This window comes from Eubalaena glacialis, chromosome 9 (genome assembly GCF_028564815.1).
Source record: "Eubalaena glacialis isolate mEubGla1 chromosome 9, mEubGla1.1.hap2.+ XY, whole genome shotgun sequence".
NCBI classification, from domain to species: domain Eukaryota; kingdom Metazoa; phylum Chordata; class Mammalia; order Artiodactyla; family Balaenidae; genus Eubalaena; species Eubalaena glacialis.
The window spans coordinates 108,974,362-109,001,157 of record NC_083724.1 but is presented as its reverse complement, the minus strand read 5'-3'; the positions used below and the strand labels follow the sequence as shown (position 1 = coordinate 109,001,157).

The 26,796-nt window shown below is 54.8% G+C and overlaps 2 protein-coding genes across 3 annotated transcripts in view; one reads left to right on the top strand and one right to left on the bottom strand.

Annotated features, from left to right (window-relative positions):
* Window positions 1-10,108: 10,108 nt before the first annotated feature.
* On the top strand, window positions 10,109-15,943 carry PHYHIP (phytanoyl-CoA 2-hydroxylase interacting protein). Its single transcript, XM_061199398.1, has 4 exons — window positions 10,109-10,273; window positions 11,461-11,635; window positions 13,497-13,614; window positions 15,372-15,943. Exons 1-4 carry the CDS (start codon window positions 10,109-10,111, stop codon window positions 15,904-15,906), a joined length of 993 nt encoding a protein of 330 aa, XP_061055381.1. The 3' UTR covers window positions 15,907-15,943.
* Window positions 15,944-22,779: 6,836 nt separating this feature from the next.
* BMP1 (bone morphogenetic protein 1) overlaps window positions 22,780-26,796 on the bottom strand; it is a 40,014-nt gene continuing 35,997 nt past the window's right edge. For both annotated transcript variants that reach the window (XM_061200676.1, XM_061200677.1), the window contains exons 19-20: window positions 25,459-25,709; window positions 22,780-23,510 (exon numbers count right to left, since the gene is read on the bottom strand). In XM_061200676.1, the coding sequence (XP_061056659.1) occupies window positions 23,376-23,510; window positions 25,459-25,709 (386 nt within the window). In that variant the 3' untranslated portion in view covers window positions 22,780-23,375. The remainder of the gene's footprint in view (window positions 23,511-25,458; window positions 25,710-26,796) is intronic.

The window sequence follows — 26,796 nt, the reverse complement described above, 5'->3', positions numbered from 1 at the left end:
AAAAAAAAAGAGGAGTCTCTTTAAAAAATAAATAACATTGCATTTTATTTTTACACATTTCATAGTAAAGACAATAATCTCATTTTTGTCTGATAACTTAATGAAACTAATAATCAAAGTCTTTAAGAACAGTTTTTTGGAGTCTAAATGCAGATTTCAGAAGGTATAAACTGATTCTTTCGAAAGCCTGTTCCTGTGAATTCTTGATGGCATTGGAAATGCTAAATGAATAAAGAACACTTCGAATACACATCAGTAGAATTAAAGGAATATGTGGTCTGAAAATGTTATCCAAGTTCAAGCTATTACACGTTCTCTATGAATAATTTATCCTAATTCGTTTGCATCATTTTGCAGCCATTTATTTGCTGGTGCCTCCTCATCTCCTTGACCTCGAAACACTGGAGAGCTGTAGGATTCAGTTCTCAGAACTCTTCCCTTTTTTCTCTATACTTGCTCCCTTTGCAATGGTCCAGTTTCTCAGCTTTGAACTATGTGCTGTATGCTGACAACTCCTCAATGCTTATCTCAATCTGGACCTCTCTGAACTCCAGATATGTATCTCTGCCTATCCCACACCTCCACTTGGATGTCTGCCAGGCATCTCCAACCTATATCCACATCCAAACTCTTCATCTTCCTCCTCAAACTACTCCAGAGTGTTCCCAGTCTCAGTACCTGGCAACTCCATCCCTCCTAGGAGTTCAAGTCCAAAATCTTGGGGTTATTCTTGACTCTTCTCTTTTTCTCATGCGATACCTCTAACACATCAGCTCTTCCAGATATATACCACTTCTCACCACCTTCACTGACATCCCACCTTGGTCCAGGCCACCTCTAATGAGGAGGCTGTGATTATTGTAATAGCCTCCTAACAGGCATCCCTGTTTCCACCTGGACGCCCTCAGCCATGTCTCAACAGAGCATAATTAACATATTTCACATCAGGTCAGTCTCTGCTCTAAACTGCCCAGTGGCTTCCCATTTCTCAGTACAAACCAGAGGTTTTAGACCGGCCTACACAGCCCTGCATAATCTGTCCCTCCACCTACCACCTCCCTGTCCTCAACTCCTACCACCCTCCGCTTGCTCCCTCTTCTTCCTCCACACTGGTTCCCTTGCTGTATCTGGAACAACCTGGCATGCTTCCGCTTCAGGGCCTGTGCTTCAGGACCTCTGCTCTTGCTAACGGGAATGCTCTTCCCCCACGTAATTCTGTATGGCTCCCTCCCTCCCTTCTGGCTTTTTAGCCCAAAGTCACCTTTTTCAGGCCTTCTCTGATGGCCTTGTTTAAAATTGTAACTTCCCATTCCCCCATGACATTCCCTATCCCTATGTACTGACTTATTTTTCTCCATAGCACTTATCACCACCTAATAGAGAGTTTGTTTACTGTCTGTCTTCCCCTTACCAGAAAGTAAATCCCTAAGAACAGGGATTTTTTTTCCCCCTCCTCCCGCTACATATCCTCATTGCCTAAAACATCACCTGATATGTAGGGAAGCACCCAATACATTTTTGTTGAATGAATGAATGGATTCTAGTTTGTGGTGAGACCAAGTAGCCCATCTGGATGTGCATTAGAAAAACAAGGGTTGGGACCTCCCTGGCGGTCCAGTGGTTAAGACTTCGCCTTCCAATGCCGGGGGTGCGGGTTCAATCCCTGGTTGTGGAGGTAAGAACCCACATGCCTTGCAGTCAAAAAACCAAAACAGAAGCAATATTGTAACAAATTCAATAAAGACTTTAAAAATGGTCCACATCCAAAAAACAAAAAAATCTTGAAAAAAAAAAGAAAAGAAAAATAAGGGTGGATTGTTTCTAGGTGGATTGTATCCGTAATTTAACTTTGGCACCATTGATGTAAAAGCCATCTTTGCCTTGCATTTTCCTATGTCTTCTCTATAGGTTCTTTCCTATGCAACTCTCTAAATAGAGTAAGTGTGGAGGGAAACCTTTCCAGGCTGGCAGGAGTTCACGTATTCAGTATGTGTTGTCCCAGGTGTCTTGCCATGCTGTGCCCAGGGGTATTCCATAGTTCCTACGTTATGATGGTCCACTTCAGGTATAGTTTAGTGACTATTCCAGTACCTTCATTCTATCTGATTAGTCCTTCCCCTTCTCATTTCACTTGTGATTCTTTCTTCATTGTTCTTGATCTTCCCTTGAAATTTCTTCTGCCCCTCCAACGTTTCATTAGCGTCTCTTCTAATAGCTTTTCAGAGTCCTTAAATATAATTCGGTATTTTTCCATGTCTTAAAGTTGTTACATATTTAAGTTTAAAAAAGCTAAAAAACATATTGTATTCTTTAGTTGAATGAATACTCAGGAATGTGTCCAGATTTTAGAATTAATGTTTTTTAGTAAATTCGAAATAGGTGACTGGTGAGGGTTGTAGGAGGTCTAAACATAATTTTGAACAGGTAACGAAAATAAGCACTGAGAAATCCACTCAGTTCTCATAAACAGTCACTGCCCACTCCTGTCATTGTTGACACTTGTAAATGAACAAGGTGGTGTTTTTTTTTTTAATTTTTTTTTCAAGTTACTTTAATTAATTAATTTATTTTTATTTTTGGCTGTGTTGGGTCTTCATTTCTGTGCGAGGGCTTTCTCTAGTTGAGGCGAGCGGGGGCCACCCTTCATTGCGGTGTGCGGGCCTCTCACTGTCGTGGCCTCTCTTGTTGCGGAGCACAGGCTCCAGACACGCAGGCTCAGGAGTTGTGGCTCACAGGCCCAGTTGCTCCGCGGCATGTGGGATCTTCCCAGACCAGGGCTCGAACGCGTGTCTCCTGCATTGGCAGGCAGATTCTCAACCACTGCGCCACCAGGGAAACCCAACAAGGTGGTTTTTATGGGCTGTCTGGATGTGTCTGCATTCATTGGCCCCTGAGACCTCCACACTTAGTTCAACCATGGGGAAACAGACGTAAACATTTTGAGTCTAAAAAGTGCATGAGCAATGTTAAGACTGTAGATTTTTTTCACTTACAGACTCATTCTCTCTTACCTCAGACTCTATATTTGCTCTGTGCCCTTCTACCACGAAGAACCCAGCCTTTGTACTCAGACCTGATTTGACTCTAGCTTGACTTCTTATGGATCGAGTCTCATTTCCCACTATCCGCCTTTGAAAATGGGGTTGATAGATCCACCCCTCAAGGTCGTTGTGAGAATCGCATGCCTAGCACCGTGTCTTGGTGCTTAATAGACGCTTTTGTTATAATTGTAATCATAGCTTAGATATAATATTTAACATGGAAACTTCCAAGCATGCACAAAAGTGGAGACAATAGCTTATTGAATCTCAAAGTGCCCGGCTTCAATAATTATCCACCCATGCTGATCTTTCATATACACACCCCATGTTCCCCCGAGATTATCTTGAAACAAATCACAGATATGATGTTATTCATCCATAAATATTAGAATGTGTATCGCTGAAGGATATTCTCTTAAAAGAATAACCCTAAAACATTATCAGAACTAATAATTCCTAAATATTATCAAAGATCCAGTTAGTATTCAAATTTTAACTGCTGTGAAATCAGTATCCAGATAAGGTCCCTTTATATTTATTATACCTCTTAATATAATCAGTATCCAAATAAGGTCCCTTTATATTTATTATACCTCTTAATATTTTACTGGAAAAAATAATTAAAGCGTGGGAAGAGATTTTGCTGCAAGAATGTCCCTGGCAGTGTTGTTTAGAATGGAGAAAAAGTAAACTAAGTTAATCAGAGGAGATGGGAATTGGCTCCAAAGAAATAGAACGTATTTAAATTTAAAACAATACTGTAGGGAATTCCCTGGTGGTCCAGTGGTTAGGACTTGGTGCTTTCACTACCATAGGCCCAGGTTCAATCCCTGGTCAGGGAACTAAGAGAGGTGTGACCAAAAAAAACAAAAGAACAAAAAAACAACTGTAGAAAGACTATGTAATGAACAGAAAAAGTATTGGTAAGTGAAAGAAGCAGGTTATAAAACAGTATTTATACTTTCTATTTTTGCTAATAAAGTATATATCATATATGCCTATTTCTGAATGGTGAGGAAACCAGCAATTTTAATTCTCTCAAATTTTAGAATTAATTCTTCTCGTCTTTCTACAATGATCATGTATGGCTTGTGTAATAAAAAGTTATTTTAAAAAAAAATGCAGCCGAAGTGCATCTTGGCAGTTGTTTGGTTTCATCCGGAGTTAGTTATATTTGGCTCGTCATGCTTTCTTCTTACCATGTGTTTTCTCATGTGATCTGCAGAGAAGTCCTCTGAGGCAAGAGGAGGCAGGAGCTCTGAGACGGTTTGTGTCTTCACTTGACACTAGCGCCCAGCTCCACGAAAGTGCATTCAGATAGCGACTGTTCTCTGCTTGGGACACATGATCTCGTGCGGTCTCTGCGTGCCATCCTGTGAAGGTGGGAGGCGGGGGTGTGCTGAGACTCGTCTTCCTTTACAGATGGGGAAACTGAGTTGCTGTCCTCAGGTGGGTTGTAGGGCCAGGTGTCGGTCCAGGTGTCTGATGCTGGCCATGACCATGAGATGACACGGTGCATCTCTTCAGAGTTTCAACTTCTCAGTGTAGGTGTGTGAGGAGCGGGACCTACTCATGTTTGGCCAAGGGAGGGCTTAATCCTGCCTCGGTGTAACACCCCACACCGCATTGTGAGGTTCAGGATCTGACCAAACTTGCCCGGGTTCTCCATGCCCATTTAGGGTAGGATTGGCTTCTGCTGTCTTTGCTTTCTGTGAACTGTTCACTTTCTGTCCACTGTCACCTCCTCTAACCTTTGCTGCCGAGGTCTGCAGCCTCTGAGTCCCTCTCAGGGAGTGTCCCTACACTCAGCTCAGGCCTCCTACGGCTCTCTGAGGCCCTCACCCAGGGCCTGCCTGCTGTGTCTGCACCAGGACCTCCCCACCTTCCACCACGCTGCTGCTTCCACCTTCTCCTCTCGGCTGTGCTCAACCAGCTCTCTGGAGCTGGTCCTCCCTCCTTTTGTGCATCCACATCTGTACCCTCAATTTAGCTGTATACGCCTTGTTCTCTAACTGGGTCTCTAAATGTCCATCTTTTCTCCCCTAAAAGACAGTGGGCTCTTTGCAGGCAGGCACGGTCAATAATGATGGTGATGATAACAGCTGTGATGCGTGACTGGGCACATCTGGTGGATCAGCCAGAGCTTTGAGATTTATGACCTGATTTCTCATTCAGTGATGACAACAAACCTGTGTTATTATCCCACTTGACGGATGGAGAAACTGAAGCTCTGAGAGGTTGAGTAACTTGTCCAAGGTCACCCAGCAAGAAAGTGACAGAGCAAGAATTTTGACCGTATCTGTCTGACTGCAAAGCCTGTGCTTTTCCACACTGTACATACTCTTTGTCACTGTTGTTTGCTTGACTCAGATTTCCTTGAGTGTTATTCATGGTGGCATCCTCAGGGTCCTCATTTCTGGGTGGCAGAAAAGCTTCCTGTTGATAAGACAGCAGATAGTAATCTCTCTGGTCAAGGTATTCAGGGCTTGGCTCCTCTGAGCCCAGGTGGTTGGCTGGGATGAGAACACTCCAAGCTCTGTGTGTCCCTCCCACCCCCACTTTCTTGCCTCTGCTCTTCCTTCACTGCCCCACAACTTCTTTCTCTTGTTTTCTTTTCCCCCTGGGGAACTTAAGTAGCCAGACATTCTCCCTTGACGATCAGGGGGCCCTGGAGCTGCAGGTCTGATATCTCTTGACAGAGTTGGTAAGAAAATGGAGCCACAGATCAGCAAAAGGCCCTGAGGAGAGAATCCAGACTGTAGACAGAACCCCCCTCCTGCCCGCCTGCAGCTCACATACCCCATGTGAACCCTTCCCCTTCACAGCCCCCCTCTCCATCTGCCAATCAGAATCCTTGCTCTGGAGCTCCTGAGCCCTTAGGCTAAGCCCCACCCCTCTCCCAGCATCCTGAAGTTTAGGGGCTGCCTTCAAGTGAGAGATTTCCAAGCAGGGGTGTGCTGGAGGGACTTCTTCTGAGGGCAGCTTGCCCTGGAAGAATGGGGGAAAGGTGATCACTGCCACTGTCTCCAAGGACATCGTTGTAGCTCCCTGGGAGACCCTCTGCCCTTTCCCCCTCCCACCAGCCCAGGCGAGCAGGGACCAAGCTTGCTTATTGTCACCTGACGCTGGGCAGCCACTGATCCCATTGGTGGAGCCAGATTCGGTCTGGCTCTTTCGTTCTTTCTCGCCTTCTCTGCCTCTCTCTCCTCCACGCCGCCGCTTTGATTTCGCTCTTGTTTCTCTCCTGGCGCTCGGCTGGGAACATCGCCTCTCGGGGGGCAGCAGCGTTGTGCTGCAGAGCCAGGGAGGAGCTGCCTGCGGGGCATGGAAGAAGCCTCCTTGGCAGCTGAGAGAGGAGCCAGGGGAGCGAGAGAGCGCTGCTGCCTTTGACCCAGGCGTCCGGCTGCTGCCCCTCAGCCTGGGGAGACTGTCCACGCAGAGGTCTCTCCCCTCCCTCCCTTCCAGATCTTCCTCTGCAGAGCCCGGTGGAGCCAGGTGAGCGTCCTTCCTCCCCAGAGGATTGATCCTGCTGTCAATCCCGAGAGGGACTCGGGTGGCCAGGGCCTAGGAGCTGGGGGCGCCAGGGTCCTGCCACTGCCCGAGGTGCCCACCTGGATAGCCGGGGCTGACGACCTTGTCCCCTTTCCCCCAGGCCCTTGGCAAAGGGGTTCACAGCTGGATCCAGTCCCTGGGGCACCACAGTCACCCCATGACCATTCTGCTGCAGTCAGCGATGCCAACGGGGACAGCGGGGTGGGGGGATGCGTTCCCTCTGGCGTGTGGTGGCTGTTCGGAATGGGCATGGGCCGGGGGTATCGGTGTGTTCAGCACGCGTGCCTGCTTGCCGGGGAAGTGGAGGCTGGCTTGCGTACATAGTTCTGTCTGCCTGCACTTATGCTCACGTGTGGCGGGTCTGGGAACATACATGTACATGTGAGGTCCGTGGGGGGGGGATCAGTTATCTGAGCAGCCTGGGGGCTGTGTGGGCGGGGGTTGGTGTGAGGCAGTATATTTATGGGGTGGACATCTCACTTGTCACGCGTGTGGGAGTGCATTTTGTTGGGGGGCTGACTGCATGCGACCAGAGGGTTTCTACGTGGGGAGGTGCAACTCCAGAGCAGAAGGGGGATGGAGGTGGGGAGAGCGGGCAGAAGCCTCTGTCCGTGGGCAGGCCCGCGTGCGTAGGTGCACAAACCTGTTGGCATGTGAAGGATCAGGGCTGGCAGAGCCTGGCGGAGACAAACACGTTTTCAAAGTCTGTGGCTTTGAGGCTGGAGAAGCCGTGAGAGAGCACGGCTCTCTCAGAGGGCAGAGGTTGAGGTTGTCGTGTTGCAGAGGTTGACGTGTGTGCGAATGCACACGTGTGTGCAAGCAGGCGGAGGGGTAGCGTGCCTCTGTGGAGGCGGCACGCATGCATGTTGGTGACTGTGGCCTCCTTTCTTCCCCAAATATGGCTTGTGGGAAGGCGTGTGTGCCTACGTGTGTGTATGTGTGAGAGCCTGTGGACGTGAACATGCGTGGGTCTGTGTGGAGGTGACAGCTTGTGGAGGGACAACTGTGGGACATTCTTAGAACGTGGAAAGTGGCGGAGGGTACCTGAGTGCGTAGGTGAGTGTGTGGGACGAGGATGTCTGAGGAGGCGTGTGCAGCCGTGTGTGGCAGGTGTGGGTGGGCATACCCAGTGCATCTGTGTGCGTGCGTGTGCGCCTGCCTGTGTGTGGGTGTGTAAATGCTTGTCTTGGGGTGGATTACATGGGACCGTGGGTGTTTCTCAGGTGCTGTCTCAGCCTGTCCCTCAAACCCTGCCCTTCTCCAGCATCTGGGCTTGGAGACCCAGGTGCACGCCCATCCTTGGTCCACTCGGCTTCATTGTTCTCCCAGTGTCACTCACTGCCTCCCCCCAAGCTAGCATCGGGGAGTGATCTGAGCTCTCCTAGAACTGGAGAGAGGAAAGGAGGAGCCAGGTCCTGGAGACCCCTGCCACCAAACATGGCTGCCCCTGCTGCCCCTGCTGCCTCTGTCTCTGGGAAGACTCTGAGGAGAGGAGTACGGGGACAGGAATAGGTGTCCACCCACAGGCTAGGCGTAGACTGCGTCCCATGCGGCTGGGAGGTGGCCCTCTGGGGTGGCTGTGTGTCTGTGTTGGTGTGTGTGGGTGCATGTGTGTGTGTGGGTGCATGTGGGGGGCACACATGTGTCTCCCGGGGGAGCTCCTCACTGGGAGCCCAAGGGAATGGCAACTCCCCCCTGCTCCACACCTGTCCCCAGGAATTACCAGCTGGTTTATTATCATACAGTTGTTTCTAGACACTGATCCCATTCTGTTTGATTTCGGGGTGGACCTGGTAGCACCCCTGTGCTTATTCACCATAGGATTCCCCATACGTGAAGCCACTGGCATTTGGCTGAACTTCACAACAGGCACACACTTTAGGGTGGGAAGCTAAGATGAAACAAGGATTCAGGTGACAGCCTGGGACAGGTGAGGGCCATCACCCATATCCTTCGCCCTGTGCCTGCCGCCCAGGCAGCCCAGGGGTTAATTTAGAGGTGCCAGTCTCCGGAGCAGCCTTAATTGACAGGAAAGTGTGGGTTGGACCTTCTGGGAGATATAAATAGAAGTACCTGCTTTCGAAGGCACAAGGTACCCTCATCCTTAGCTCCTGGGTGAGGAAGAGGGGAGGGGGAGAAAAGGAGATGACACTCCAGAAATCTGAGGTGTGCTGGGCTGGGCTTGAGGCAGGCATGAGCTCGATGCAGTAATGAGCACATGCCCCAGGACAGAGTCCAACCACATTCACGTTCTTATCCCAGAGACAGTCACTCCCCCTTCCTCTCACTCCCCACCCTGTTCCCCGGAGCTCCCGTGAGCCAGGCCAAAGTCAAGGCCAGAGTCAGCTCGTCCTAGCTAAAGCACAGTTGAGAGTGATGGTGGTGTGGTCCTTTCACACCTGGAACAGCAGCCAGGGGTAGAAGCAAAGGAGTGAGAGAGGGAGGTGAGAGAATAAGCAATTCCTTGAAAGGGAAGGATGGAAGGAGGAAAAATAAACAGCGGTAAAACCACGTGCACCTGTGCACACACACACCACACGTGTCACACACACACACACACAAGGGGACACAACCTTAGCTTCCTGATAAAGAGCTTGGGCCCTGGAATCAGACAGACCTGAGTTCAAATCATTTTGCAGCTGTGTGACCTTTGACATCTTAGTACCACCCCCCACCCCGCCGACCTCAGCTACTTCATCTGTAAAATGGGGATAATAATAGTACCTACCTATTGTGAGGCTTGCATGAGATGATGTTTGTGAAATTATTAGCACGTAGTTGGCCTGCAAGAGATGTAAAGGTAAAAACTAGTAATGTAAGAGTCAAGCGACAGAGGATCTGCTGAAAGAAAAAGAACGAGAGTTGAAATGTTACAGGTGGAAGAGAACTGTGGCCCTGCTGTCCCCTCCCACCACCAGTGGATTCACGTCATCTCGGTGGCACTCGTACTCCCAGCCCCGAGTTGTGGTGACCCTTGCTGAGTCATCCCCAGGGAGGAGGGGGCCTGAACCCGAGAGCCCTGGCATCCTGGGCCTCTTGGCTGCCAGCGCCCCCTGCCTGCCTCACCCTCACACCCTGCTCCCGGTGGGTGCTTCCTGCCGCTCCTCCACCGCCTCGCACTGCTCTCTCCACCCCACCCCTTTCTCTTTTCACGCCTGCTGGCTGAGGGCCCCCCTCCTTGGCTCCATCTGCTGCAAATCTGTCCTGCCCCACGTTTGAAGCATTCCCACTGCCTCCGCCACCTGTCAGGTGCCATCTGCTCTGCAGACACCTCCCAGGAGAGCCAAGAGCCCCCGAGGGGGCCACCCCAGCCCACCTTCGGCCCCACCCCTCCAGTCCTCCTCGTGCAATCTTCCCATCAGATCTGATGAGGCAGGTGCAATCGATGGCTCCTCAAGGTTCCACCTTGCAAGTGATGTTGGGAGCAAGGCATTCTAGAAGATTCCGTGGCGGGGAGGGAGGTGTTGAGTCTTCCTCTCTCCTCAGTCCACACAGAAGCCAAACCAGTGGGGAGCATGGAGCTGCTGTCCACGCCCCACAGCATCGAGGTCAGCAACATCACCTGTGACTCCTTTCGCATCTCCTGGGCCATGGAGAACAGTGACCTGGAGAGGGTCACCCACTACTTCATTGACCTGAACAAGAAAGAGAATAAGAACTCCAACAAGTTCAAGCACCGGGTGAGTGCAGGGTGCCCAGAGCGCCTCCTCCGAGCCCCTGCTCTTGAAGGGGGCAGGATAACAGAACACCTAGAGGGGACAGTTGGGAGTCGGAGAGGCCCGACTCCAGTCCAGCTCTTACTGTGTAATCTTGGGAAAGGTGTTTAACCTCTCTCCTCCACTGGTAAAAAGGGAATAATAATAATGCCAGGGAGAGGCTTCATCGAGGTAATTGTCTGCGTGGTATTTGGCTTCGGCCCAGCACACAGCAAACACCATCATCGGCATCATGACTGGACATTCACATGGGGTGGGAAAACCCAGGGTGCGGCCACAGACACGTCACACCTGGGGATGGCGTCTCAGGGGTCCGACGAAGCCCCCGACTGAGAAAGCAGCCTTATTGTTGACCGCGTGGGCAACGCGGGCCGTGGGCAGGGTTGTGCCCCTTTGCTTGGTCCTCAGGCCCCTGTGATCCTCTTTGTCTCCGACCCTCTGGCCTATTCTTTGCTGGGTTTAGAAAAGGGATGGCGAGTCCTGCACTGGCTGGGATGTCTTTCCCTGGGTTAGAGCCGGCGTGGGGGCGGGTGGCAGGAAGGCTCCCATCTTCTCAAGCTGGCAGAGAGGCAGGGGGAAGAGTGAGGTGGGAAGGAGCTGCTTCCCACGACGACTGCATCGTGTGGGTTACTCACCCTCTCTCTCTTTGGAACTGGCTCTCCAATCTGGGTGTCTTTTGGCAGGCCAGTTGCCACGGTGACGTGAATGTTCAACACCACCCCCTTAACCCTCCCCCCCAAAGAAGAAGGCATATTTTCCCTTCCTCCCTGGCTTCTCAGCATTTGCCGTTGCCGTGGAGACGGCACTGCAGTGTGCAGAGCTCTCGAAGTCTCCCTCGGAAAAGAAGGTCTTGCCGCCCTCAACTTTGCGGGCCTCCACCCCAGTGGTCTTTCTCCTCAGTTCCCAAGAGAACAGGCATCAGGGGTTAAGGGGGTGGAGGCCAGGGAGTGTCTGTATGGCCTTCCCAATGGCCACGGCTTGCTTCTGCGGGAAAATGGTGGCCAGGGCACCGAGCCATTGAATCCTTGAGGCTCTGGCTCTCCTCAGCAGGAAGGCGGCCATCTGGGGGAGTGGGAGGTCTGGGGGAATGCCAAGAGTGGACGTGACCCCCAATTTGACTCTCAGCTCTCTGTCCGCGCCCCATTTCTCAGGATGTCCCCACCAAGCTCGTGGCCAAGGCCGTGCCGCTGCCCATGACGGTGAGAGGCCACTGGTTCCTGAGCCCCCGCACGGAGTACAGTGTGGCAGTGCAGACCGCCGTGAAGCAGAGCGACGGGGAGTACCTCGTGTCTGGCTGGAGCGAGACGGTCGAGTTCTGCACTGGGGGTGAGGCCCTGCTGTCCGGCTGCTTTGGCACATCTGGTTTAGTGATGGTCAGGAGGGGACTTCCTCTTAACCCAGCACGCACTTAGGAACACCTGCTGTACGCAGGCACCGTGCTTCGGTCAACGGGGAGACACCTATGGATGAGACCCACCCGTGCCCCCCCAAAGCCTGCAGTCTGATGCAGAAGGCAGATGCGAGCACTGCTAATTATGTTGACAATACCTCTTCCAGAAAGGGATGGAGTTACTTTTCTGGCTTGGGGCAAGCATAAGTGTGGGAAAATACACATAACATAAATTTACCATCTTAACCATTTTTCAGTCCAGCAGCGTTAAGTACATTCACATTGGTGTGCAATCCATCTCCAGAACTTTTTCATCTTGCCAAACTGAAACACAATGCCCCTTAAACAACAACTTCCCACTCCCCTCTCGTTCCATGCCCTGGCAACCACCCTTCCACTTTTTGTCCCTGTAAATTTGACTACTCTCGGTACCGCATGTGAGGAGAATCACACAGTATTCGCCCTTCTGTGATTGGCTTATTCATTTAGCATAATGTCCTCAAGGTTCATCCATGTTACAGCATGTGTCAGAATTTCTTTCCTTTTTAAGGCTGAATAACACCCCATTGTGTGGATGGACCATGTTTTGTTTATTGATCATTGGTTGATGGACACTTTGTAGGACAATCACATTTTGTTTGTCTTGAGCCTCCACCTAGGCTGGGAAAACCATCCCACAAACTCAACTATTAGCTTGCAAATTCCAACATGAACAAATACTGGGCTTCTGCGTACTTGCTCACTGATGACCCAGGATCGGCCCCATGATATTCCATTCTTTTGGTGCCCACGGTGAGAACTGCTCCAGATCTCCCTCTGTCACAAGGAAGGGGCATGAACATCCTTAGCCCCAGGCCTCAGAGGCTGCTGACTCCATCCTCTGCCAAAGTCTGTGCCCCAAGTCTCCTTGACCTGCCTTTCTCTTTTGAGTGGTGTTTTTTTCTTAGCTCAGCTGCAAAACGCCACTCTCTGGAGGTGCTCCTGCACCTTGCAGGGAAAGCCTCTTGGTTTACCCCAGAACTCTACATGTGGTGGGAGGTCATTCAAACTGGGGAGCTGGGGATGGCTGCAATTCAGTTCCTCCTCCTTCTGTCAAACCCAGCACCCTGGTCAGGGCTGCGTCAGCAAGGAGGAAAGGGCACCTCTTCCTACTTTGTGCAAAGGCACTGTCTAGGCTAGCAGCAGCCCTGCCTGGGCTCCACGGCCCCAGCCTCTGGCCCTGGCCCAGGGAGTCCAATTTGACTGTGCTGTTTCCAATCTTCCCCCTTTCTCAAGGGATGCCCCAGACCCTGGTCTACCTAGATATTCACCTTGGTTCTCTGCAGTTTCCTCCTGACTCTCCACCTGAAATTACAACTGGCTTCCATGCGATGGTGTGGGCAGCCTCCTACCTGGTGGATTTGAGGGGCTCTCCCCAAAGAACCTCAAATTGTCTCCTCTCAGTCTTTTGCCTCTTGGTCCTCTTTTCACAAGAGGATGGTCTTGGATCATAGCCTCTGGGGCCATCGCTGTACATGACTGTATAACTGGGCAGCCCTCTGCCCTTTTCTGACGCAGAGCCCTGAGCCTCTGGCAATAGGGCCCAGAGGTGACAAGGACAGACAGCATCCAGCTGCTCATGTTCCCAGCCAGGCCAGGTGGTCTGTTCCTAACTGGTCCAAGGTGCTGTGACTGTCTGGTCTCCCCTGCGCCCTGACGACAGAGGTGGGCCGGCGTTCACGGTATGCAGTGGGTGATCTGTGGGGCAGGTTGTGATCCCCCGCTTGGCCCTCGGCTGACCCACCTGGACTCTTGCAGATTATGCCAAGGAGCACCTGGCCCAGTTGCAGGAGAAGGCCGAGCAGATCGCAGGCCGCATGCTCCGCTTCTCCGTCTTCTACCGCAACCATCACAAGGAGTACTTCCAACACGCCAGGTACGGCTGGGTCTCTCCTTCCTGCCCTGGATCTGCCCGCCGCCCCAGCCATCTGACGTCACCCCCACCGTGTTAGTTGCCAGACCCTCCTCTGGAGTCCTCACCACCCCCATAACCCAGGCTGGATCTGTGGGGAGATGTTAGGCTCCAGGGAAGGAGAGGGCTCTCAGGATGGGGCTGCCTGGGGGCACCACGCTAACAGTCATGAGTGGACGAGGTCCTGGGTTTGATCCTCCTTTCGGAGAGTTCCTTTCACTGGGTTCTAAGGCTGCAGGTCAGCTGTCCCTCCAATTCAGGCCCTGGGTCCCAAGGGAGGTGGTGAGGGGAATATAGAGTGAGAGGATTCTCAATATGAAGGGTTGTGGTCTTCACACTGTGTGCTGGGAAACCTGGAAGCTCTGGGGAAGGATCTCAGGGCGCCCTTTAAGGTGGTGCCGAGGGACTGGAGAGGAAATCAGAGGATGAGGCTTGCTGAGCCCCGCACCTGTCGCCCAACCAGAGAGGCTTCAATTTAATTGCCTCTGGCCTGCCTGTGTATAATTTCCTTTGGGGATAAAAGAGAAGGGTTCTGCTTGAATGTTTGAAACATTTCAAAAATGTTTGAAAATTGGTGATCCCATCCAACACCCTCAGGCTACAAATGGGGAGCCTGAGGCCCAGAGGGCCAGCAGAACCGGGCAAGAGTGAGGCTGGACCAGGGGCTGCCCATCCTCACCATGCTGGCTGATACTGCTCCAAGTCTTCATCCTTCTCAGGGCGCCAGGGCAAGCTGCCCCTGTTACTGTCTTTATCACTGCAGTCAGCTGGGGCGGGGCGTTTTGACCTGACCCCGGGGGGTTCTTTGGTGTTTGTACTAAAGAAGAGAGGCAGCAGGTGAGTGGTGAGGACAACGGCCAGTTGGGCTCCTCTATCAGCAAGCAAGGGAGAGACAGAGAGCACCCATACGTGCCAGAATATAAAGATGAATAGGGACTTCCCTGGTGGTCCAGTGGTTAAGACTTTGTGCTACCACTGCTGGGGGCATGGGTTCGATCCCTGGTCAGGGAACTAAGATCCTGCATGCCGTGGGGCTCAGAAAAAAAAAAAAAAGATGAATAAAGGCATAGTCCCCCCCTCTCGCAAACCTCAGAGTCTATCAGGGGAACAGTACAGACAGATGGAATATAATAAGTATGTGTGACTGCCGAGTAAAGTTCAGTGTCCTGCACGTAGCAGGCAGTCAAAATTTTGTGGAATGTAAGTGCTTGCTGTTCCTGGAAGGTTTTGGAGAGGAGGGGACACCTGAGGGATGATTAGACGTTTGCCAGGCCAGGTGGAAAAATGTGGGAGGGGCAGTCCAGGCAGAGGGAAGAGGACTGCAAAGGCACAGAGGCAGGAAAGACCTGGGGTGGGGTTCCCGCTGGAGGATGTTACCTGTTACCTGTGCGTTTGGGGGTGTTGCGAGGTGGGGCCCAAAAGACCAGATCTTTACGGCGTTGCTTTTTGTGCAAGTCTCATCAAAGGGTTGTAAGCTGGGGAGTGGCGCGTTCAGATCTCTCCTCCGTGAAGAAGTGGGCTGGATCAGCCCATCTCCCGGGCCCTCCCTTCTCTTGCATTCTGGAATGTTCTATTTGTGACTGGTGGAGGCGGTAGCTGGTGGGAGAGCTGGGAGCTGGGCTGACACCCTTCTCGGTCACACATAGCAGCCAAGCCTCAGTCCAGCTAACCAACGGCATTTTCTCTTCCCCTGGGCCTTTCTCCCCGCCCGGGGTGGGCAGGACCCACTGCGGGAACATGCTGCAGCCCTACCTGAAGGACAACAGTGGCAGCCATGGCTCCCCGACCAGCGGCATGCTCCACGGGGTCTTCTTCAGCTGCAACACGGAGTTCAACACAGGCCAGCCCCCGCAGGACTCCCCCTACGGCCGCTGGCGCTTCCAGATCCCTGCCCAGCGCCTTTTCAACCCCAGCACCAACCTCTACTTTGCGGACTTCTACTGTATGTACACGGCCTACCACTATGCCATCCTGGTGCTGGCCCCCAAGGGTTCCCTGGGGGATCGCTTCTGCCGTGACCGCCTGCCCCTCCTGGACATTGCCTGCAACAAGTTCCTGACCTGCAGCGTGGAGGATGGGGAGCTGGTCTTCCGCCACGCCCAAGACCTCATCCTGGAGATCATCTACACCGAGCCTGTCGACCTGTCCCTGGGCACCCTGGGGGAGATCAGCGGGCACCAGCTCATGAGCCTGTCCACTGCTGACGCCAAGAAAGACCCCAGCTGCAAGACCTGCAACATCAGCGTGGGCCGCTAGGGACTTCTGGGGAGCTGGGGGGCTAGGGAGAGATGGCAGGCAGGGTGGTGATGGGTGGCATAGGTGCAGGGAGCTGGCTTTCTCTCCCTTGCCGCCCTGCTCCCTCCATGCCATCCATCTCCCTCTTCCCTTCCCTTCCCCAGGGCACTGGAGGCAACGGAGGGTGGTCCCTTGGTAGGCATGGCCCACCCATGCCTGGTGGGGTTGGGAAGGCTTCTTAGCCTCAGCAGGTTGGTGGGGAGTGCGGGGGCGGGTGGATTTCTAGAGACTTCCCCTTTCCTCTGGTTTCCCTGCCCTGCTGTTTCTTGCCTCATCCCAGGCCTCCATCTCAGGAGACCTGCCGCCTAGGGCTCAGCCGGGGAAGCCTTCCCTTCCAAGGCCCACCTGTAGCTTGCCTGCCTCCGGAGGTGAGCCGAGAGCTGTGGGCGTGCTCTTCCTTAGCTCCACCCCCTCCCGCTCAGGGCCAATCACAGAATGCCCCTCCCCGTGAGTCGGGCCTGGGGGCTTCTCACCGCAGGCCCCATCCTCTCCCTCTATAAATAGTTTCCTGCACCGCTGTGATCCCCGCCCCCACCCCGCCCCCTGCTCCTTACCCCGAGGCACCCTCTTCCTGCACGGGGAGGGCTGTGCCTCCCCTTCTCCACCTGCCCTCTAGAGAAGGACCCTCTTTTTCTCTTAGCTTCGGGGGCACCTGGCTGCTGGTGTTTCCCCTTCTTCCGTCTGGAGATGGTGTAAATCCCGGCGTACTTTCTCCCTTGCTCAGAGTGCTGGGTCTGCAAGGGCAGCCGCTGGGGTCGAGGAGGGGGCAAGAGACCCCTGAGACCCGGAGGGACCCCTTCCTCAGCCGGGAGTGGGCGGCCTCACGCCTTGGGGACCCGGCGTGGAACTGGAAGTGAGGGCGTTCCCCCAGAGCCCTGGCACCCCGCCTGGCTGCGCGCTTGCTCGCTCGCTCTGCCGCGGCGCTGCCACTGCCCTGTGCCTGTGTGTCATCTGGACTGTGGCTTCCCTGCCCCGCCCCCCCTCGCGCCCCTGCCCACTGGCCCTGTCGGGTACCCACCGCGAAGCTAGCCTATTGGCGGAGAGGCCCTTCCCTGGGGAGTTCTTGGTGAGGTCTTTCCCGGGCCACTCAACGTTTTCACCTCTTTCCTACTTTTGTACGGGTCATGGGAGTGGTGAGAGTGGACCCTGGGGACAAGCAGACTGCGTGGGCGTGACGGGGAGAGGTGTTAACTAAGGCAGGCAGCTGTTTGGGGGATGCCAGAGGTGATGTCAGGTGGTGGGAAGCAGCCCCCAAGGTGACAGCCGGATTTCTGCGATGAAGGACAGAAGGGGGCAGCAGGCCAACAAGACCATATCTCAGTGGGTGGCAGATGGGACAGCTGGTTGCCTCTTCTGTAACCACAGGGAGTGGTGTGGCCAGCTGTCTCCGTGGCATGGATCAGGGCTGGGGGCTGTGGGAGATGCATGGAGGAGAAGACGTGGGCCCCAGGCCCTTTCCCCTCTGCTGAGGGCAGCGGAAAAGGCCCACTGCCCTCCCCTGGCCTCGTGTTTGCCCTGGGCTGGGGGCACACCCGCCTGTGTGCTGTGCTTGCGACGTGCATCAATAAACCACCATGGCCTGAGAGCCCCGCCTCTCCTTGGGCTCTGGGAGGGGTGGGGTGGGCAAGCTGTATAGTCACAGAAGAGCTGTCCTGTCCCAGGACAGGCCACCTGGAACTGTCTCCAAGGTTGTTCCACATCTCACTGTGAGAGGCAGGGCTCCGAAAGCAGAGCCACATCTCCAGCTTGGAAAGGACTTTGGAGGTCAATTTGGCGCTACCATGCACTCTGCAGATGGGGAAACTGAGGCCTCCTAGGGGACAACCTGTAGCAATCTGGAGGCCTAACCGAGGTCCGCAGGCCGCCTGTTTGGAGCCCTTCCCACTGCAGCAGCCTGCCACTGCATCAGACTCAGATGCCACTGAATTTCCCTCCCCCAGAGCCAGAGTGTCCGCTCCCCAGCAGGGCTCCTCGTTTGCAGATCTGAGTCACCTCTGTGTCTATTATTATGGACTTATTAAAATGATCCTCTGCTGGAGTGGAAAAGCTCCAGAAAAAACAGAGTCACCTCCCTGACACTGCCTGGCTCAGGGCCAGATGAACATGTGTCATCCAAAGCTTGGGGCACAGCCTCCTTGCACTAGGAAGGAAAGCTGAAGGGCAAATGCCACTTCCTGAGGGCCTACTACGTTCCAGGCATCCGGCCAGGTGCTTTCACACACATCAGCTCCTTTAGTCTTCACAATGTCCCTGCACCGTATGATTCCCATTTAACAGATGAAGAAACTGAGGCACAAAGAGGTTAAAAGGCTTGCCCGTGTCTTACAGCCAGTAGGCAACAATGCCCAGGATTTGATTCAGAAGCTAGAATCCTTCCATTTCACTGCCCGGTCTCCCCAGTGTATGCCAGGGACCACCTGGGACAGTAAGACACGGGCGGGGCAGGTCTCAGACACAGTGGCCCACCCAAGGGTCTCCACAGCGCTTCTGGCTGACCATGGCCATGCCTAGTTCCCGAATAACACCAGGGGGGGCTGTGGAGCCAAAAATGCCAAGGAAGCTTATTTTGAAGGAGTAGTGGGGAATATTTGGAGTCCAGGATTCTAAGGATGGGGGGGTGACCTCCAGGGTCCATCCTTCCACCTCTGGGCAGGACCACCCCCCAGCACCAGCTGAGGGGTTTTCAGAGTCCCGCAGAGGCACAGGCTTCAATCTTCCTTTTGCAAAACCCTTCTGGGTTTCTTAGGAGGAGAGATTGGCTTTCAGGGTCCCCTTAGTGGGGGACGAAGGAGCCAGTTGAGGCAGGGGTTGGGGGGGCTGCATACAGGTTTCCTCCAGAGAGCCCGCTCGTCCTTCCTCTCTCCAGATGGCTGCTCTCTGGCACTCGGCCAGCCCTGGGCAGCTCCAGGCACCTGTCAGATAGAGCTGGGTCAGGGCATCTGCCAGAGTCTGCCCCGGGGTCCCTTCTGGCCTGCGTCCCTCTAATCTGACCTGGCGGAGGGAGAGAGGTCTATGTGTGCATAAACACACACACACACACACACACACACACACACACACACACACACACACCCCGCCTCCCTGGGCTGGATATGGAGGACAGCTTTGGCGGCCACAGAGAGCTGCCAGGTAAGGGACAACCTTGGGCTGCAGCTGCCACTGTCCAGCAGAGGGGCCCCGAGTTAGCTAGTGCAGGCAGGGAGGGAAAATGAGGTGGTGGCCACCAAGGGGCACTTCCAGGTTACAGTGGGGTATTTTGCTGTGCAGACACAAACACAGACACACCCAATATATAGGCACAGCCTCATACACTCACACCTCACTCACACACACACACACACACACACACACCCATACTTCCCTATCCATTCCTTTCCTTCTGGGACAGCATCTTTCTTTTAATCCTGGCTGGATGACAGGCCCCCCCCGCAAAGGAAGTGGGAAGGAAGGTGCCAGTTCTGAGGACCCTCACAGTTTCATTTGGCTTCGATATGTATCTCTTCTCCATGTTAGGAAAAGAGGTGGCCAAGGTCCCAAGGAAAGGGACGAGGAGGGACCATTCCCCGAAATGGAGGGAGGCCTTCAGGAAGCTGAGCTGAGGTGATTGGCCATAAAGCAGCTTGGCCACAGCATCTGGAAGAGATTGGAACCAGATGTTCCTGGGATGGGGGAGGGGAGGGCTGTGAGGCTGGGAGGGGGCTGGAGCAGGAGAAGCAGGCTGGTCAGTGAGGGGGTGGGCCTTCTGACTCTCAGGGGAAAACATCTGGCCTCCTTCTCCCCTCCTTACTCCTCTCCCCAAGTCAGGCACTACTATTTTTGCAAACTGGGGCAGCAAATCTTTTCACATATTCTAGAATCAGCTTTGTATGTAGGGACAGTCAAGCACAGGGTGTGACTTGGGAGGTGCCCAGAAAGGCTACCAGCTAGCCAGAAATATGTCCCCCGCTGCCCCGCAAGCCCCGCCTTGCTGTGGGTTAAGCATTGCCCTCTCTGGCACATGTAGTTCTGCGCTAAACTCCTAATGCACGACTGGAAACTGGTGAACCCAGAAGTTTCCTTTTAGCATAGGAAGAGCTTCGTCCAGGAACTGGAGAATTGTTCGGCAGATGACAGGAAAAGAAGGCCCATTTACAGAGAGCCTATTTTCCAGGCGCTGTGACAGGCTCCCTCCAAAGTCTATCTCTTCCTTTCTTGAAACACTGTGCTATCATCCTTTGTATCTAGATGAAGAAACCAAGGTTCAGAGCAGTTAAATGACTCACCAAGGGGCACGGAGCCACCAAATGGGAAAGCTTGTATTCAAAACCGGCTATGTTTTTATTTTATTTATTTATTAAAAATTTTTTTGGCCGTGCCACGCAGCATGTGGGATCTTAGTTCCCCTACCAGGGATTGAACCCGTGTCCCCTGCAGTGGAAGCGTGGAGTCTTAACCACTGGACCGCCAGGGAAGCCCCAAACTGGCTGTGCTGCATTCAAGCTTATAACCTTCTCACGACCTACTGAGAAGAATGTGGGGTTAGGGGGAGGGGGAGGGATAAAAAGGAGTGAGGGGGCAGTGCAGGGCATCCAACCTTCTTTCTTTTACAATTGAGCCAACAGTTGGCCCTGGAAGCCCCCAGCTGCCTCAGGAGCCTGGCCCTGCCCTCTGGCTCTTGGAGACTAGACCCCAACAGGAAGGGTTGCTGGGGAAAGGTGATAGGCTGGGGAGCAGAGGCCCGGGGAGGGGAGAGTTGGTCAACGTCATAGGGCAAAGCAAGGCAGAGCCAGATCTCCTGACCGCCAGGCCGGGGCTGGTGTCCTGTCCTCCGAGGGCTAGAGAGGTGCGCCCAGAGGGAGGAGTCCGGAGCTCCAGGGTATGTGGTTATCTTAACCGGGTTACCAGGTTGGGAGCGCAGTCTGGGACAGGTCCATCCTAGCTTTTCTGCTGCTGGCCACGCACTCAGGACCCAGGAAACCTCAGGGACTTGGAGACAGTTGGACGAGGAAGGGTTCCGTCCTCTGACGTGGAATCACCTGAGCGGCTGGGCAGCTGCGCTGGAGTTCATCTAGTCTAGAAGCCTGAAGTAGCCAGAAGGTGAGCGTAGGCCGGGTCTGGAGAACACATTCATTAACTTCTGGAATGTGTATCAATGGCCTGCAGCCAGCTCCTGAACAGCCTTCAGCGCCCAGAGGCAGCCTCTGGGAAGATGGGCCCAGGGAAGACTGGGAGGGCCCACCAGCATGGGCCCCTGAGTCGTTAGAGGGGTCCGAGTCTACGGTGGTGATGGAGTCTTGGGACGGGTGCCCAGGGTGGCTGCATGGGTCAGTCCTGAGCTGCCTCCGGCTGTGCTGCTGCCGTTCACAGGGGTCCTGATCTGGGTGGGGGAGGACTGGGTACTCTCTTGGGCCGCAGTCCCGAAGTCTGGACGAGGCTGTGATCCTGACTCTCTTCGCACATGTGGCTTGTAAACTGGCAGTGTGGTCCTCTGAGCTTCAGAGGAACCTGCAGGGATGGTGAGGAGAGCTGTGACCACTGACTACAAATTCTGCCGTGGAGCTGAGGCCAAGTTTGCTGGCAAAGTGTCCAGATGAGATGCCTGGGCGGCTCCAATGGTTTGGGGGTTTTTCTATTCTGTTCACGGCCCTCTGAGCTGTCCTGAGCACCTTGGTCAGAGGAGGTGGAGGGGTGGCCGTGACATCACAGCCTGTGACCTCGCTGGCCCTCCGGCCAGCACCCACTCCCTCACCTGCGCTCAGGACTAGAAGAGAAGGCTGCAGCCTGACCATGGGAGCTGGTCCCGCATGCACATCAGATACGAGCCATGTGTCTGGTTTCCACTGCTGCTTTCTGCCTGAAGGACCAATATGGGATGCACCGTGCCGTATTGCTCCCTGGGGGTAGGTCCCCCCATGTAGTCCAGACAGCAGCTGGCACAACATCTGCCTCTGCAATGGGAAGGAGTTTGGGGCCAGTAAAAGACCTACAGTCCCCCGAAGGCTCTCAGGGAGCCCCAGGGCTTGGAGCAGGCTGCCTGCTCGCTCTGGAATCTGGGAGTGGCCAGTCCAGGCAGAGAACCTGGGTCCTCTCTGGGCTTTCTTTCCCTGTGAGATCCATGGAGGGAAAGGGTACAGAGAGGCTCCTTTGAAGGGAAGGAGCAGGGATGTAGTTTCTCTCCACCTGGCCTCGGGGAGACAGGTCTGTGCCTCACTATTGCCTGGAGAGGGAGAAGGCAATGGCAGGAAGGAAGAAGCCAGACAAGACACAGCCATGGGTCGCCTTGGGAGAGGGGGCCAGAGCTGGAATGTTAGCTCAGTGGCTGCCGAGCATCTGGCTCTTGTCTCACTGAGGAGAGAAGGCTCCGAGGGGCCAGCACTCGGGGTCCGACCTTCAGGAGGGCAGGCACTGGGGGCCAGCTGGTGGATCTGTTCTGGCTGATGCTGGTGTTCTGGGTCCTGGTGGGCTCCCCTAGCCCGACATCCAGACCCAGAGACAGAAGACCCAGATGGACACTGGATGGACAGACACACGCCATCCCCTTTTACATATCTCCTCCCTCCCCACCCATCAGCCTGTTTACAGAATGTTCCACCCCTTCAGTTGTGTGGGAGAGCTGTGGGCAGTGTGTGTACATGGGGCGCCTGCAGGCTGAAGTGTGCGAGGAGTATCTGTGGGTGCCCGACCATGAATCCCACCCTCTGGGGCCCTGGAATTGACGGAAGGAAGGGCAGCCAGTGAGGCCAGGTGTCCTGGCTGTGGGCCGGCCCCACACACGGCAAGCCTGCGCATCTGGAGTGAGACAAGCCACCCCACGCCCGCCGCCCCCATACCCCAGACAGCATCTGGCACAGGATACTGGCTGTAACACTTTCGGTTTATTGGCTGGGGTGCCCTGGTGTGGCCGACCAGCCACTGGGCCTGAGAGAAGCCCTGTCTTGCTGCCCCACTCCCTCCCCTTCATCTTCCCACCCTGGCTCCTGTGGGACATGTACGGAAACTCACACCCCAGGAAACAGGGGGAAGTGGAGGCTTAAAATAAAACCAAATCAGGGTTGGAGAAGGGGTGGGAAATGTACATTACAATGAAGATATGCCACCGGCCATACACAATACAGCGTGTAGAGACGGGCAGGGAAGGTGGGCGGGTCCCGCTGACAGACCCTCTCCCGCCGGGCTGGGCCCCCAGAGAGGAATGGCCACTTCAAGTGTCTCAGGGAAAGCTCTGGCTCCCTGGCCCTGGCCCTTCACTTCTGGCGGGGGCAAGGGAGGAAGGGATTGTGGGGCAGTGGCTCATGTAGGAGTCCAGTGCCCTGCCTCACCTGGACCATTGGCCCGCAGGTCCTGGCACCTGGGGGATGGGGACGGGGTCCCGCCTTCTGCCCGGCCCCCGCTGTCCGGCTCAGTTGACTGAGGGCAGCGGGCCTCCCGTCCCCGCCGTGTGAGGGCAGTGGTCACTTCCTGCTGTGCAGCGTGTCCTGGAACTTCGTGCTGGTGTATCGCAGGTGGAAGCCTTTTTTGGTGATGGTGTCATCTGAGTGGAATTTCACCAGGACAGAATCTCCCGCCGAGTACACCTCCTCGGGAGGCTGACAGAGGAAAGGGGTGGGCATGAGACTGAGGACCAGGGGCTGGGCTGCTGTTTCCCTCCCCGAGCTCCCCAGCTATAAGGAAGGTGGGCAGCTCCCGATTTCCGCCAGATTCCCCCAGCGCCTTGAAGCAGGAGGAGGATTCTTGGGAGCAGGAGTTTAATGGGGTGCCTGGTGGAGGGGAGGCAGCAGGGGGTAGAGGAGCTTGTCTTAAGTTCAGAGTTACACTTTCATTCCACACCCAGCGCTGCTACTAACTAGTTAGCCGTGAAGTCTTAGGCAAGGCACTGCCCCTCTCTGGGCCTGGCTTCCCTCAGAAGCAAATAGGAGCAAAAGCTCTCTGCTCTCCAAGCCTAGAAGGGCTGGTGGCAGGAACAAAAAGAGGATAGCTGTGAAAGGGATTTGGAAAGGGAGCAGCTTGTGGCTGCCTTGTTGCTGTCCCGGCTGTCTCTCGGAGAAGACAGGACAGCTGGGTCCCCCAGACCCGGACTCGGCCACGACGCTCCTGCCCTTCCCCGATGCCGGCCCTGGTCAGCTCCGGGTGGTGCCCCTTCCTAGGCTCCTGCAAGCCCCTCCTCACCTGTGTGTGCAGGCCCTCAGAATGACAGCCGCCCACACAGCATCAGCACAAAGAGGCCCTGGCCCTCAAGGCTTGGAAAGGACCATTTCCGAAAACGCTGGGGACATTTCCAGCAACCATGCCAGGAAGCCCTGACGGAACTGGGTTCCTTCCCCAGGTCCCCTCCCGTTTGCTCCAGCCTGATGCAAGTCTTTGGAAGAAGCCACCTGGGGACACCCAATTTGGTGTGTGACTCACCCAAAGGTGTCAGATCAAGGGACTCACAAAGAGCCAAGTGGGGAGGGGGCACTAGCTTGGTAGCCTGGGGATTCTGGAGCGGCTGAGCCAGGCAGGCAAGGGGGCTGTGGCTGTGTCCTCTGCTTCCCCAGCTCTCCACCCTGTCCCAGCCCTGCCCAGCCCTTGCCAGTTGACAAAGGCTGAAGCTCTGCTCCTAAGGGGATATTCCACCGGCCAATGCTGGGTTCAGCAGCTCCTGCAGCTCCTGGGAAGTTTAACCCTTCCTGGGGCACCCAGGCTGCCCTGGAGCACGGCCATGAGAGAGGCAGGGGACCAGGGAAGTGATGGGAAGGAGGGCGTGTCTGAGTGTGCATATGAGTGTGAGTACATGTGCAAAAGTGTGTGTGTGTGGAATGGCGAGGGGAAGATGGCATTCATTGAAGGAGGAGAGGATTAAAAAGAAAAGAAAAAGAAAAAAACAAAAGAACTCACAAGCTCTGCCTGGAGGAAAATAAACCCACCTCTGTGGTTTTCCTGTGGCCTCAGTTAAAAACCCCATCAAGCAAACTTTTGCCCACTGCCTCTGAAAGTGCCATTTTATGGACCAAGAAGTAATATTGAGTATCTGCTTGGACAGCAGCATCAATATGCTTTGGGACCAGCTGGCCTTTCACCAAGAAGAGAAACTGGCAGCGGAAGAGATGAGGGTATTGTTATAGCTCCGCCAGAACGACCGCCTAGCACGACTCAGCTCAGTCCTGGTCTCTGGCTCCTGCCCCAACCTCTGCTCTCATTCCGGGCCCTGGTCAGCTGCCTTTGGACTGGGACGAGGGAATCAGAGGGCAGAGGGAACTCCATCTTCCTCTCCAGATGCAAACTACCTCGGAGACCCAACCAAACTAGTGCTGAGCAGGCTTGGGTCAGGGCAGGGCCTATCCCAGAGGCTGCAGGAACCTCTGTGTTGACCAAAAAGGACCTGGTTTCCTGGGTGGGGATGGCCCAGGGCGGGGCGGGCCTCTGTGAGCGACCACCCACTTTGTAGGTCTCTGGCTCCTACAAAGTGCCAGGCAGGTGCTGTCACCCATGCCGGACCCCCACGCCTGCAGAGGCGCTGGGTCTCTGCATGGGGGTGAGAGGGGTGGCGGGTCTCACCCCTGAGCCGCAGTAGCGCCCCAGTCTGGGGGCTGTGCTGTCGTAGCCGTCAAAGAGCTCCATGTAGTCGTAGCCGCAGTCGGTCTCCTCCTCCACCTCGAAGGTCTGGAACACCAGCTCCACGCCATAGCCCTCCTCGGCCACGATGACCCATGCGCAGTCCACCCCCCCAGGGTAGTTGTTGTCGCCAAACTGGGCGTGGGAGTAAAGGTCCTTGGTCTTCACCTCTGCCTGCACCTGGCCTCCACACTCTGAGGGGGGAGGGGGACACAAGATCAGCCACCTCCCCCTGAGCACGGCTGCGGCCCAGGCACTGTCCCTCCCCATATTCAGGCCTCCTGGCCGGCTGGAGGCCCTGGGACAAGGCCACATGGCTAGCGATAGGTGGGTTTGGACCCGGCCCAGGCCTTGGCCTGGAACAAGTGCTCTGTGGCTTTCCCTCTGGAGAGATGCCCACGGAGGCCCGGGGACGTGGTGGGTGGAAGGCCGCTCTGAGTGGAGGCCCCGGGGAAAGCGCGCTTGTTGAAAGAGGTTGCTGCTAATTTGCTCCAGCTGATGGCTGTCACGGAAGCATGTGGGCCCCATGTCGCCTGAGCTCCCATTCTTAAGCGAGAAGACGTACTTGTGGATTTTATGCGAAAACTCCTAATTTTTAAACGTTGGCTCATGTTTTTAAAAAACACAGTGTGGGTCAAACAGAGCAGGTCTGAGGGCCAGATGGAGTTCCGGGCCTCCAGTGTGTGACCCTGTGCTGGGAGGGGCAAACGAGAGCAGGCAGGGCAGGGCCATCCCGTCCACCCCTTCTTACGCCCCCTGGCCTCCAGGACACCTGGGCTCACGGGTGGGGAGTGGATGGGCGAGGCCTGGGTCAGGGGCTGAGTTAAAAGGGAGGAGCGGGACTGTGGACCCATCAGTTGTGGGGCCTCCCCAACAGGTAGCTTAAGACCCACAAGAAGCCTGCCAAGCCCCCAGCGGTCACCGTTGGCCTGATGTCCCAGGCCTCACAGGACTGGGCTCCAGCCCTTCTCTGTAGCCACACCATTCCCAGTTCACTGCTGTCCTCACACGCCCATTGCTCCAGCCAAACTAAGTGACCTGCAGTCACCTGTGTACACACAGAGCTGTATGGGGTTGTGGCTGTGCTTGGGCTCCTCCCCTGCCTGCAATGACCCATCACCTCACACCCAGAGCGAGGCCCTTATCGTGTTTTGTCTCCTGCTGTAATTATCTGTCCGTGTCCTGTCTCTCCCCTGGGCTGTGGGTTCCCGTGTGGGCAGGGTGAAGGGCTTACGCCTGATTCATCTCTCTGTGCCCCTCTGAGTCTCCTGCAGGGGGCCA

Coding starts and splice junctions, on each gene's coding strand:
- PHYHIP (XM_061199398.1), top strand. CDS start 10,109: ATGGAGCTGCTGTCCACGCCCCACAGCATCGAGGTCAGCAACATCACC. Junction 11,636..13,496: donor GGTCGAGTTCTGCACTGGGG/GTGAGGCCCTGC, acceptor GGACTCTTGCAG/ATTATGCCAAGGAGCACCTG. Junction 13,615..15,371: donor GAGTACTTCCAACACGCCAG/GTACGGCTGGGT, acceptor CGGGGTGGGCAG/GACCCACTGCGGGAACATGC.